Source organism: Eubalaena glacialis, chromosome 1 (assembly GCF_028564815.1).
Source record: "Eubalaena glacialis isolate mEubGla1 chromosome 1, mEubGla1.1.hap2.+ XY, whole genome shotgun sequence".
NCBI classification, from domain to species: Eukaryota; Metazoa; Chordata; class Mammalia; order Artiodactyla; family Balaenidae; genus Eubalaena; species Eubalaena glacialis.
The window spans coordinates 28,740,852-28,754,361 of NC_083716.1; the positions used below are offsets into that span (position 1 = coordinate 28,740,852).

Here is a 13,510-nt window from a genome sequence, read left to right on the forward strand (position 1 = left end):
TTATAGAAAAATTGAGCAGATAGTATAGAGTTCTTATGTTACTCCCCTCCCCCACACATATAGCTTCCCCTATTGTTAACAACTTAAACATTAGTATGATACTTTTGTTACAATTAATGAACCAATATATTATTATTAGCTGAAGTTCATACTTTATTCAGATTTCTTTTAGTTTTTAATCTGATGTCCCTTTTGTGTTCCAGAATCCCATCCAGGATACCACATTACATTTAGTTGTCATGTCTCCTTAGGCTCTTCTTGGTTGTGATAGTTTCTCAGATTTTCCGTGTTTTTGATGACCTTGAAAGTACTGGTCAAATATTTTGTAGGATGCCCCTCTGTTGCAATTTATCTGATTTTTTTTCTCATGATTAGACTAGGAAAATGGATTTTTGAGAGAAAGATCACAGAATTCAAGTGCTGTTTTCATCACATTATGTAAAGGGTACATATTGTCAACATGATTAATGACTGTTAGTATTGACCTTGCTCACCTGGCTGAAGTAGTGTTTGTCAGCTTTCTCCACTGTAAAGTTTAGTCTTTCCCCCCCATTCCATACTGTACTCTGTGGAAGGAAATCACTGTGCAAGAACCCACCCTTAAGGAGTGGGAGTTATGCTCCCCCTCCTTTAGGGTAGAGTATCTACATAATTTATTTGGAATTCTTTTGCACACAAGATTTATCTCTTCTTTCCCATTTATTAATTTATTCAATTATTTATTATATCAATTTGAATTCATGGATATTTATTTTATATTATGGATTATAATCCAATGCTAGTTTATTTATTTTGTTGTTCAAACTGTTGGAGCTTACATTAGGAGCTCTTTCAGTTGGCTTCCTGTGCCCCTTTTACTTGCCCCATCAATAAGGGTGTTTCTGTTTTTGTTTTCTTAAGCACTTCCTTACTTTCTGGTACCACGTGGTATTCCAGGACCATGTTTTAAATTTCCTGCCCTAGTCCTAGAATCGGCCATTTCTCCAAGGAGCCCTGGTTCCTTTCATTTTAATTGAGAATAGTATTAGAAACCGAAATCTGGATACTTGGTATGATACTTGGGGTATCATTTCTAGGCCCTTTCAGACTTTATTTTTGACAGTATATGATTTTTCTTCCAGGCTCTCCTCACCCAGACTCTTTTTTAAAAGGTGTGGGTTTTGTTTTGTTTTGTTTGTTTGGTCTGTTATAGGAAGCCTCAGGAGTACGTGTGGGTATATAAAAACAGAAGAAAAGTTATTTGAGGCTATTAATCATTATTAGGAGAGGCAAAGATTTTTCCAGATACACAGCTTTATTTTTTTGAAGTCTGTTTCAGATAATGTGTTTTCTCAATATGAAATCTAGTGTAGTGACCTTTCTCTGAAGATTTTCATTGGAAAAGAATAACAGAGAATATAATTGCCACCTTAAGTATGAGATGAATCTCTCTTCAATCTTGGAGAATTTTATAATGTTAAAATGGAATTTCATTGAACTTAATATATACCTGCCATGGTTTTAGAAAGAAGCATTCCCTTTACCAAAGAAAAGACAAGAGATAATCATAAATAGATAATTTCGTAAGTCTTACATTGAGGAAGGCATTTCTTATTAAGCTGCTGTTTACCCTGTAATCATATACTGTAAAAAATAAAGTTTTCCTGAAGCTGGGTTGGTAGTCCAGGAGATGAAATTTGTTATTCAGAAGCAGAAAAGACTGTGGTAGATTGTGGAGGACGTGGGACTTGATTTAGATCTTCAAAGAAATAAAGAATTTGAATTAGTGGAGAGAAAAAAAGTATTCCAGGTTGGAGAGAAGCAAGGAAAAAAAAGACAGGAATAATTGTAAGCTTTGCGATTATGTAGTAATTACGTCTTCTTCATTTTTATTTCCCCTTGTATCTGGAGGGCTCATGTTAGGTGTACAGGTGCTCGGTAAATGTACATTGACTGAATGAAACGGTAACAAGTGGTTCTTTCTAGCATCCGTTTCTAGTATCTATGGGAATGCTATTTGTATGGACAGGAAATCACAAAGAATAATGAATGAACTCTAGAATCTTAAAAAGTAACTCCCCTCTCCTTTTCCCCAACTTCTTACACATAGTACAGGACAGCAAAATACAGCTTCCAATTATACAGCTGCGTAAAGTATGGGCTGAAGCAGTGCACTATGTGTCTGGGCTAAAAGAAGACTACAGCAGGCTCTTTCAGGGACAGAGAGCAGCAATGTAAGTGGATTCTCTTGTTTACACGCCCAATGTCATGTGCATTAATGCTCAAGAATTAATTTTGCCAGTTTTCACTAGTCAATATCCCATGCAATACTATATGCTGGGCCAATTTGAAATGTAATATTCTGATCAGACTTGTAGAATTCTTACTAATGGTCTGAAACCATCCAGTTGCAAAAGCTTGACAGTAGTTCCTGAACAGTCCTAGTATAAGAAGATTGTTTTATCATAGAGTATCATGGGCAGGAAGTCTTTAGAGACCAGATTCTAGAGATCACCTATTTCTCATAGAAACGTAGGCTTTAGGCATATGGCAATTTGAGTCTTTAAACTTTTGTCCAGTGTTTCTGAAATGCTTATATCTTTTTTTTTTCTTGCTATGGTTTAGGTTAAGTCTTCTTAGATATAATGCTAACTTGACAAAAATGAAGAACACTTTAATCTCAGCATCTCAGCAACTGAAAGCTAAATTGGAGTTTTTTCACAAAAGCATTCAGCTTGACTTGGAAAGATATAGTGAGCAGATGACTTATGGGATATGTAAGTGTTGGGTAATGTATTTGAAAGAAGTGTCTAGTCTCTTAAAGCCATTTGCTATGTTGCCTTCTACTTAGCCAGTTGTTTCACTTACATTCATACTAGAACAAGAGAGAGGACATCTCAGATCATCATAAACCGTGTTTGGTTTGAATGTTAGTTTTTTTTTTTTAGCCTTTAGTTGAGCAACTTTATTCCCCCCCTGCCCTCCCTGCCCACCTCCCGTCCCCACCATCACCACCACCACCACATCCACAGTTGGACTAAAATTGTTCAGCTTCAGAAAAATACAAAAATGATTCAAGAATTTGTAATTGTCAAACCTTATTTAGAAAATAGATACAAAGTCTGTATTGGGGTGACTTCTTAGCCTTGGAAGTCTTAAACTACTTATCTTTCTGTAAATAATAACACAAATAATTCCAGGGTTTTTGTTTCCCCCAAACCACCTACCGTGGAGTCCCACTGTTTTTTATTGTATGCAGCCTCCAATTTTTCAGTATTTCACTCCAAGTTTATCTCCCTTCAGGTGTACTAAGGAAATGTGAAAAGCAGAGTTAAAATTCAAATAATAAACCAAAAGGGTCGCCTTCAGCATTTCTGTTTTCTTTCATGAAACAGGTCTTTTTTTGGGAAATAAATCTGGTTTGTATACTTATCTTGAGCAAGGCATGTGTATTTCAGAATAAATGATCAGCAGTGTCTAGTTGGGTAAACAAATTTACCGACTAAAGCTGGTTCTGTGATTGATGTTTTATTTCTATTTGTATATTATAGGCATTCTGATGAATGGCAAACATTATAATTATTTTATCAAATTATCTTTGACTTGTCAGTTGTATATCTTATACTGCTGTTTAAAAAGAGTGATGTAGCCCTATGTGTGCTGATGTTAAAAGATCACTTAGGTCTTTAACAGCAACAATGTTTTAAGTTGGGGAAAAAAGCAAAGAAGGAAAAGTATATATAGATGGTCCCATTTGTGAGAGAAAAGGATATGTATGTGTCTATGTAAGAAATGACTAACAGAGGGATCCCTGAGGGTGGAGGATGGAGGGGAAGAGAGAGACTTTTCTTTTTATACCCCAATATAGTATTTGATTTTTAAAAAAGATCATGTTCATGTATTACTTTTAAATTTTTCTTTCTTTTTTTTTTTTTTTAAAGAGAAAATCATCTGTGTTGGCTTCCTAGGGTTGCCATAACAAATTGCTATAAACTGCGTGGCTTAAAACAACAGAAATTTATTATCTCACAGTTTCAGAGGCTTGAAGTCTAGAATCAATGTGTTGGCAGGGCCGTGCTCTCTCTGAAACCTGTGGAGAAGAATCCTTCCTTGATTCTTCCTAGTTTCTGATGGTTTGCCAGCAATCCTTGGCATTCCTTGTCTTGCAGCTGTAGCACTTAAATCTCTGCCTCTGTTGTCAAATGGAGCTTTCCCTTCGTGTGTCTGTGTCTGTGTCTCTTCTCCTCTTCTTATAAGGACTCTAGTCATACTGGATTGAGTCCATCTTAATTTAGCTAATTGCATCTGCAGTGACTCTGTTTCCAAATGAGGTCAAATTCTGAGGTACTGAGTTAGGACTTCAGCATATCTTTTGGGGGGACAATTCAACTCATAACTCTGTTTTTGATGTTGATATGGCAAGAAGATGGGTAGGTCAGTAATTAAAGCTATGGCTATTTCTGAGATAACCAATTAAGACTTTTTTTTTAGCCTCAGAAAAAATGTTAAAAGCATGGAAAGAAATGGAAGAAAAGGCTATCCACTATGCTGAGGTAAAATCATTGAGCTCACTTTGTGTGCTTATTAATTCCTGAGGTCTCCCTTAGAAATTGTCTTTGGTTTTGGTTTGTAGAGTATTTTTCATGTCATTCCTGAATATCAGCCAAATATCTAGTAGATACTTTGTATATATAGAGGGAAGTACCATAGTGGATGAAAACCAAGGCTTTGGGCAAAAGAGACTAAATTGAAGTCTCACTGAGCTTCAGTTTCCATATGATATTATAGGGACTGTACCTTTTTTTAATAGGGTTATACAGATTAAATGGGAGTGAATAACAGATGGTAGTTATCACTGTTATTTTTATGACTGGTTTAGATAGGATGGCTGGACATCCTGGTTTACCTGGGACAGTTTCAGTTTATACCTGTCTTGCCATAATTATCAATAATACTCTCTAAATTATGCAAGTTCAGACGATAAATTATATGGTCACACTAGGTATAGATCATTCTCTAGGTGGCAGATTCCTTCCTTACCCGGTACATCTGTCTGTGGTCCCACTAAGTTGTTGCTCTTCTTGATGCCAGCACTTCCCTGAGGGCATGGGTGGGGCAGTTGGTATCCTGGGTTGGGAAATCCCATGTCTTTATCTTTCTGCATCCTTATTCAAGGCAGTTGGGAACAAGAGGCAATGAAAATCATAGAACTGAGATGCAGTGGTTTTGATGGCCACTTTTTCTTGTTAGTGACACTTTTATCTTTTTGCTTCTCAGGAGGAAAAAGGAAATGCTAGTAGTCTACTGTTGTCAGGAGAGAAAAGAGAGAAGCCTAGGAATAAGTTGGTGCTCATGTGAAAATTACATGTCATAATCTGAAAGATAAAAAGGCTTCAACAAAATCAGTGTTTTGCATTAAATCACTTAGTTCTCTTACTGCAGCAAGTCATTCTCTGAGTTCTTTGTGTTGTGTGGTGGTGAGCCTGTCATTTCTTTTGTGTTTCATCATATTTTAGGTGGGTGTCATTGGGTACCTGGAGGATCAGATCATGTCCCTGCACACTGAAATCATGGAGCTACAGAAGAGCCCCTATGGACGACGTCAGGGAGACTTGATGGAATCTCTGTAAGGGTGAACTCGTGTTGTTGGTGTTGGTGTCTGTAATTTTTGGTAGCAGATTATTCGTTCTTTGTATTTCTGGCAGATTAAGTCTATATGTGATTCTTTTCTACAGTTTTCCTTTCCCCAAATATATTGGCATCATATTTAAAAAGGAAGTTCTTTCTTAGTCACAGGAAATTTTGGAAGTAACTCTTTGGGTTGACCTTTGCTTTTTAAATCGAAGCATCTTTTCATGTGAGTGTTAAGAAATTTTCAAGTATTCTAGTTACAAACTATTTCCCTACTTACCATACTTCTGGTTCAAGGAAGATAATTGTCTATTAGATTCCCTAAATAAGGTTAACTTCCTAATGTTTTGATTAGAAACTTGAGATTTTTTTCTCTAATCACAGTTCATAATTTTTTCCCATTTAAGTGTTTCTGGTGCAAGGACATTATATATGTGATAGTAGATCAGAGCAGATATGAAGTATTAATTTATTAAATGTTGCATCTTAAGATCTTGCTTATTACCCAGTGAAACGCTCTGTAAAATATTCATTGGCAATATGTACTTGGTTTAAAATGGGATCATTACTCTATTCCAATAATGTTGTTCATTTCAAGTTGGGGATTATTAAAGTCATTAAACTATCTTCACATATAGAACCTTTTTTTCTCTTTCATAGGGAACAGCGTGCCATTGATCTATATAAGCAGTTAAAGCACAGACCTTCAGGTAAGACACTTTTTCACAGTACACAAAGGCATTTTAGGAAACCATCACTAGCAAATCTAGGAGACTGGATTTTAAATAAGCTGCAGAATAAATTCCAGTTTTGGTATTGCCATTGAGATGTTTATGGCACAACAGCTTTTAAGTTTGTGAGAATTTAAGAAATTAGGAAGGCAAAGTAAGAAAATTGAAAGAGAAAAAACTTTAAAGGGAAGTGAAAGAAAGGAATGAAAGAGAAAAAAGGAACTCAAAGAAGGGAAAGAGGAAGCAAGAAAATGTGTGGAAAGATGGGAAAAAATAAGTGCTGCTTAAAATTAAAGAGATTGGAAAGAATTTGATACTGTGGGTTCAGGTGTGGAATGGGCAGAGGGATGCCCATGTGCTAGGCTAAAGCATTTACTTTGAAAATGATGCCTTCATCTGCACGTGGTCACTGATTGCTTATTTCATTGGCAAAACAATTCTGTTGAACATCTGCTGAATACAGAGCATGTTCTGCTGGAAAGAGCACTGGATTGAGAATCGGAAGGCTTTAATTCTAGATAGGACACTTTACTGACCAAGTGACCTCAGGCGAATAACCTTTTCTCCCTGTATCTCATTTCCCGCTTCTGCAAAATGGGGTTGAAACCTAGCTTTCCTAACTCAGTGACTGTATGTGGCAATGTATTTGAGAGGATGTTTGTGAAAGTGCTTTGAAAACTATAAAGTATTATGTGTGTGCAAGATATTATCCTTCAGTTAAAAACTGATTTGTTTTGAAGGGTTATAGAAGAAATAAAAGGTGAAGTTTGTGCCCTAATTTGCTATATACTGAAATTGTAAAAAAACAAACAAAACCCATAAGTTTTACACCTTAAAATTTACAAACACATGCAAATTAATATACATCTTAAATTGTATTTAGCAAATATCAAAATCTCCTCTACATTGGTTTTCATTGTAGTGGAATTTGTTCAGTTAATTTCTACAAACATTTATGAGGTACGTATACAATAGGCATCTAACCCTGACTGGAGATCAGGGTTGGTTAGAGGAGGTTTCCTGCAGGAGATGATATCTAAGATGAGCCTTAAAGGATAAGTAGCAGTAGCTCGGTGAAAGGAGGTAGGCTCTTGCATATATAAGTATAATAGGTAAAGACATATACATGTAACAATTAGCATGTTTGAGGAGATGCAGCGTGACTGGATTGTAGTTTCAGAAGGAGAGATGTGGCTGGATAATAAAGGATTTGGTATGTCACAGTAATGATTTTGGATTTCATCATGATGGCAAAGAGAAACCCTAAAAAGTTTTAAGCAGGGGAATGGCATGATCAGATTAGCGTTTTAGAAATACTGCTCTGATAGCATTATGGATAATGGATTAAAGTGAGGCTGGGCTAGAGATGCGCATTAGTTATAAGGTTGTTGAAGTAATCATGGCTCAGGATAAGGTGGGTCATTAGCTAAGGCAAAGAGCCTGAACTGTGGCAGTGGGGTGAAGAGGAGGAGGGTAAGGGCAAGAGAGAGATTTAGGAGGTAGAACTGATAGTATTGGGTGATGGATTTAATATGGGTGGCAGGAGATGGGGTAGAGAATCATGGATGCCTGCCAAGTTTCTGGCTAGAGCAGCTGGGTGCATGGTAGGACCACTCACCATAATGGAAAGTATAGGAAAGATGACAGACTTAATGGGAAAAGAACATGAGTTCATTTCTGTACATGTTGATGTTAAGGTGTCAGTGGGACATTCAAATAGAGATGTCTAGTAGTAGTATATATGTGTGTATGTATATATGCATGTATATATAAACACACATACATATACACATATACATGCATACACACACACACACACACACACACACGTACATATATATATGGATTTAGTAGAGAAGTCCAGGCTAGATATTTAGCTATTTTGAGAGTAATCAGCTATAGGAATAAAGTGATCATCTTGAAAAAGTATGTTGAATAAGAAAACCAAGGATGGAATCCTAGGGAATACCAACATTCAAGAAATGGCTAGAAGCAGAAGAGCCTACAAATATTGAGAAATGGCTCAAATATGTAGCAGGAATGATATTATGGGAATAGGACAGAGAGAGTTTCAAGAAGAAAGTGATCAGTAGGGTGAAATGCTACAGAGATGTGGGTAATAAAAATGATAATGAAAATATTCACTGGACTTAGTAGTTTGGATATCGTTGGTGATCTTGGTAAAATAACGGCCTTTTGGGAACAGAAGCCAGATTGTAGTTGGCTGAGGAGGGAGCGAGACAGGAGGGAATGGAGAAGTCAGTCTAGATCAGCAGTTCTCAAAGTGTGGCTCATGAACCCCTGAGGATTCCTGAATCCTTTTCAGAGGAGTCAGTGAGGTCAAAACTGTTTTCATAATACTAGGATGTTATTTGCCTTTTTTACTATGTTGACATTTTCACTGATGCTGCAAAAGCATTGGTGGGTAAACAGCTTGCACCTTGCTTAGCATGAATGAAGGCACGAGCACCAAAGTATGCTAGTAGTCATTGATTTTCACTAACATGCATTCATAGTTTAAAAAAAATACCAGTTTTATTTAAGAGTGTCCTTGATAAAGCAGTGAAATTTCTATTTAAATCTCAACCCTTGAGTATATGTCTTTTTAATATTCTGTGTGACAAAATGGAAAGTACTCATAAAGTGCTTCTGCTACATACTGAGGTATGATGGTTGTCTTAAGGAAAACCACCTCAGCGGTTGTTTACATTGCTGTTGACTGGCCTCTTCTTTAATGGAACACCATTTTTACTTGGAACAATGACTGTCAGAAAAACTACGGTTATTCAGATTTGGTTATGGGGCAGATATTTTCTAAAACTTAATGGAGCATGCCTATCACTTGAAGGAAAAAAGCCAACAGTATTGTCAATGATAAAATTCCATGTTTCCAGCAAAAAATTAAAATGTAGGAAAATGTCTATCCATCAGCTGAAATTTGTCAGCTTCCCAATACTTAAATGCTTTTCTGAGAAGATTGGTGGTGATATTAAAAATATTTGCAAAAATGTAAAACAGTGCCAATGCTCTCACTAAATTTTGAGGGGGAAATACAGTTATTTTGAATAAAAATGTATTAATAGATGAGTTTATTGTTATTTTTAAATGAATAAATAAATATTTTTATATTTCTCAGTTTAATTCCTGAAGAACACTTTGGAGTTCTTAAGAATTTTTGAGTGTAGGTGTCCTGAGACCAGTAAGTTTGAGAACTGGTTATCTAGGCTATTCTTTCCAGAAGCTTGGCTGTTAAGGAAAGAAGAGAGGTGAGCAGCTAGGAGGAGATGAAGAATCAAGGGAGGTCAGTTTTCAGAAGGAAGACTTGAGCTTATTTATGTGCTTGGGGCCAAAAGCCTGTGGAGAGGGAAGTCTCTGAACAAGTTTGAGAGGCTGACTCCAGAGAATAGTAGGAGGGGTTGGGCTTGTTGCCACTGATATTAGAGGGGGGGATGTGTGTGGATACAGACACTTATGTGGGTATAGGGGTTGGAAGGTGAGGATCTTACTGCTTTATGTCCTCCTATCCCGAAGTAAGAAGTGGGGTTATCTGTAATTGAAGAGGTGTGACGTCGTAGATTTAAGGAGTATGCTAAAGATTTTTGAAAGCTGGTGTGTGCAATGGCAGATGTTGCTGATCCAAGACATTTATTAAGAATCCAGAGGAGAAGTGAAAACCTGTGAATTAGTAGTTACAACAGAGAGAATGATAGTATAATTTTTTTGTTGGTAGTGGTTAGTAGCTTGGATACAGAAACTAATAGAGCAGGTGGTTAGACTGATCTAGGGTTAGGATCTTGCTGACAATAAGAGGACAGAAAAGTTGAAGATATTGACAAAAAAGTGATATAAGTGATAAAAGTTGTGGTTAGAGTAAAATATTGAAATTTAAGATTTCAAATAGAGCAAGGCTAATTTTTTTTTCTTTAATCAATATTCATTACTCTCCGTCTTCTGGCCAATGAATCAGATATTGCAGATGAAGGTATATAAAATTCCATCCATTGACTCAGTGGATTAACTTTCCACAGTCATTGATAACATTTGTTTGGATTATTTTTATAAAAACTTTGCAGTAGCCATACATATCAGCATATCACAGGGCCTAGAAATAAATTTGCTATCCAGGTAGCTTCTTTGAACTGATAGTCACCTTGAGTGACAAACTAGTTGTGAGAAGAAGTTTTGTCTATTGTTGGGGCTTATGTAATCACACTTGAGGTATGGTTTTTGGTGTCTTTTCCAGTTTAGAGTTGCCTTGAGACTTTTGTTCAGCTGAAAATGGTGAAAACCAACTTTCTTCATTGTTTATGTTGGAGTAGGTTAAAGTTCTGAGGTCTTTGACCATCTAAAAGAGCTAGTTATATGGGAAAGCTGTTGGGCCTAGTCCGTGGGATTTATGAAGAAGTGCTGTTTGGAGAGGAGCCTTTTTGGAGTCTCTGTATCTGGTTGTTGTTGAGGGAGAGACAAAGAAAAAGATGTGTGGGGAATCAAGTTGAGTGATAGGCGAGGTCTTTGCAGTGCTAACAAAGGACACAACTTTTTTTAAACCTCTTTCGATACTCCTTTCATAGTAAAATGTGGGTAACAACAGTAGCCATCTCACAGGACTCCTGTGAGGGTTAAATGAGAAAATTTTAAGTAGAGAATAGCAAATAATAATAATAATATTTTTGCATTGGAGACTAATTATTGTCCGGGGAAATACCAGCATGATCCATGAGCAACCTTCCAATGTTTTAAAACTTAAATAGCCATTTTCTGGAATATAACAGTTAATTGTAGTTGTTTGTTTGTTTGTTTTTTAAATGAGATGGCATCTATAACGGTAGAACCCACTCACTGTGACCACACAACCATCCCATTTGAGGACATTTGTCAGCTGCCAGTTTGCTTTAAGATTTTATACTACCCTCAAACTGAATTTTCAAGGTGTCTACAGGTCCTTTTATTAGTGCGTCAGATTTGGCTTAAGTTGGTCAGCTTTTTTCAACGTTTTCATGGGTATAAACAGGTGGATAAACATGAAATTCCAAGCAAGCCTAGCTGGGATTCCTTCCTTTGAGTCAGTGAAAGTTTGATGAATTGTCCTACTGCTTCTAAACAAATTATGTTAATCATCCAAGAAAAAATGATCTCTTGTCCAGAAAGCTGCATATGTGTCTGGGGCTTGGGTTAGTATGGGTTAAGGATAGCCAAGATGATTCTTCTTAAAACTGAAGATACAGTTATAAATCTATATATACATTATATACACACAAACACACAGACTTCATTTTTAGTTATATGATTATTTATAGATATATAATCTTAAAATCTTTTATCTTAATTTAGTTTTGAAATTAAATGGAGATGTTAATTAAAACTAGTTTCAGATTTTTAGGAATTTTTTGTTTGGAGGCTGATATGTTCACGCAGAAGAGAGGTTATACCTACTGACTGAGATCTTTTATAGATCACTCCTACAGCGACAGCACGGAGATGGTGAAAATCATTGTGCATACTGTGCAGAGTCAGGACCGGGTTCTCAAGGAGCTGTTCGGTCATTTGAGGTAGAAATATTGTTTTCCTTCCTGTTGAAAAGCCAGGATACTTTTATCATGTTCCTTTCAAAGTGTAATACCCTTTTCTGGTAAATATACTAGAACCAGGAAGAGTACTGGCAGTACGTTGGGAACCCTCACCACAGCTGCATGCATTTATGTGTCCTGTTTGTGTGCATTGCTTTGCAGATCAGTCATTAAACCTATGCTGATTGTGATTCATTCCCCCAGCTGGGTTTGGGAGTATGGGGTACAGTCTTGGGGGATGTATAAGTGTCTGACACAGATTTTACCTCTCCAGCAAGTTGTTGGGCTGTAAGCAGAAGATTATTGATCTACTGCCCAAGGTGGAAATGGCCCTCAGTAACATCAAAGAAGCTGACAATACTGTCATGTTTATGCAGGGAAAGAGGCAGAAAGAAATATGGCATCTCCTTAAAATTGCCTGTGTAAGTAATTTTTAATGAATTATGTAATATGCCATTGATTTGCTGTTACTCCCTGCAAAAGGGATTTTTATCAGCATGATCTGTGTCCTCTTGAAGACGTGTGTATTTTATGTTGGGTTGATGCTCATGTTCTTTGCTTGGTGTCTCACTAGCAATTCTGATACAGGACTTCATGATCATCTTTCACTATCTCTCTCCTTTCCAGTTTCCTGTTTTTATACTCCTCTCAACCCTAGACCACTGTGGTATCCCAACCCAATTTGGGGGTAGATGTGCCTGACTAGTTTAAAAAACCAGTCCTTTGTTCAACTGGAGTTTTTTTTTTCCAACTAAAGTAGAATAGAAGGATAGGTACATTTGGTTTTAGTCAATGAAGAAAGGGGTCAAGGACAGGATAGTTAGTAGGGGTGTGTAAAAGTAGAGATAGGTTTATACAGAAATAGTCTGGTTATGCATAAAAGTAGTGATAGAAATGTTAAGTCTTAGGAATATGAATGTGTGGAGGTGCTTGCCTGTAATCTTTTTTTTTTTTTTTCCTTCAGACACAGAGCTCTGCTCGGTCCCTTGTAGGATCCAGTCTAGAAGGTGTAACCCCTCAGGCATCAGCATGGCTGCCCACAACTTCAGCAGAACGTGAACATCCTCTGTCATGCGTGGTAACTCCTCAAGATGGGTGGGTTCACTTTGTTACAATAGATAGTTGTATTCTCAAGAGCAGTGGTAGGAATGAGGCAGTAGAGTGCAGTGGTTAAGACATATTCTTCACTGCCTTATAGACCAGGATTGAATCCTGATTGTCTCTTTGTAATAACCTTATACAGTTAACTTGACTCTTTTAATGTTCACATTTCCTTACCTGTAAAATGGGAAGTGCTGTGAAAATTCAGCTAGACAGTGTATGTAAAATGCTTGGGAAGTGAATCTTCAGCAAATGTTACTTCTTATTAGCTCAGTCCAGGTTCTAAGTTCTTTATCTGTTATTGGCTTATCAAATCTTTTAGCCAAACTTTATTCCTCACTTAACTATTTATCTCTGAGAAATTATGCTATCTTTTTGCAGTTATCATTTTAGGGCCCTTGATCAACCCTCTAATGGAATTGAGTTTAATCTACTCAATTTTATAACTTAGTATTTCTAAAATGACTTTTTTTAGTGCCTTAAATCATTTTTGCAAATAAC

The 13,510-nt window shown here is 36.7% G+C and overlaps 1 protein-coding gene across 2 annotated transcripts in view; it reads left to right on the forward strand.

Annotated features, from left to right (window-relative positions):
• CHUK (component of inhibitor of nuclear factor kappa B kinase complex) overlaps positions 1 to 13,510 on the forward strand; it is a 33,968-nt gene that overhangs the window by 16,890 nt on the left and 3,568 nt on the right. Inside the window, exons 12-19 of one of the 2 annotated variants that reach the window (XM_061194341.1) lie at positions 2,090 to 2,213; positions 2,605 to 2,756; positions 4,471 to 4,532; positions 5,496 to 5,605; positions 6,271 to 6,320; positions 11,794 to 11,890; positions 12,183 to 12,330; positions 12,873 to 13,003. In XM_061194341.1, the coding sequence (XP_061050324.1) occupies positions 2,090 to 2,213; positions 2,605 to 2,756; positions 4,471 to 4,532; positions 5,496 to 5,605; positions 6,271 to 6,320; positions 11,794 to 11,890; positions 12,183 to 12,330; positions 12,873 to 13,003 (874 nt within the window). The remainder of the gene's footprint in view (positions 1 to 2,089; positions 2,214 to 2,604; positions 2,757 to 4,470; positions 4,533 to 5,495; positions 5,606 to 6,270; positions 6,321 to 11,793; positions 11,891 to 12,182; positions 12,331 to 12,872; positions 13,004 to 13,510) is intronic. The other variant, XM_061194350.1, reaches the window with a different exon arrangement.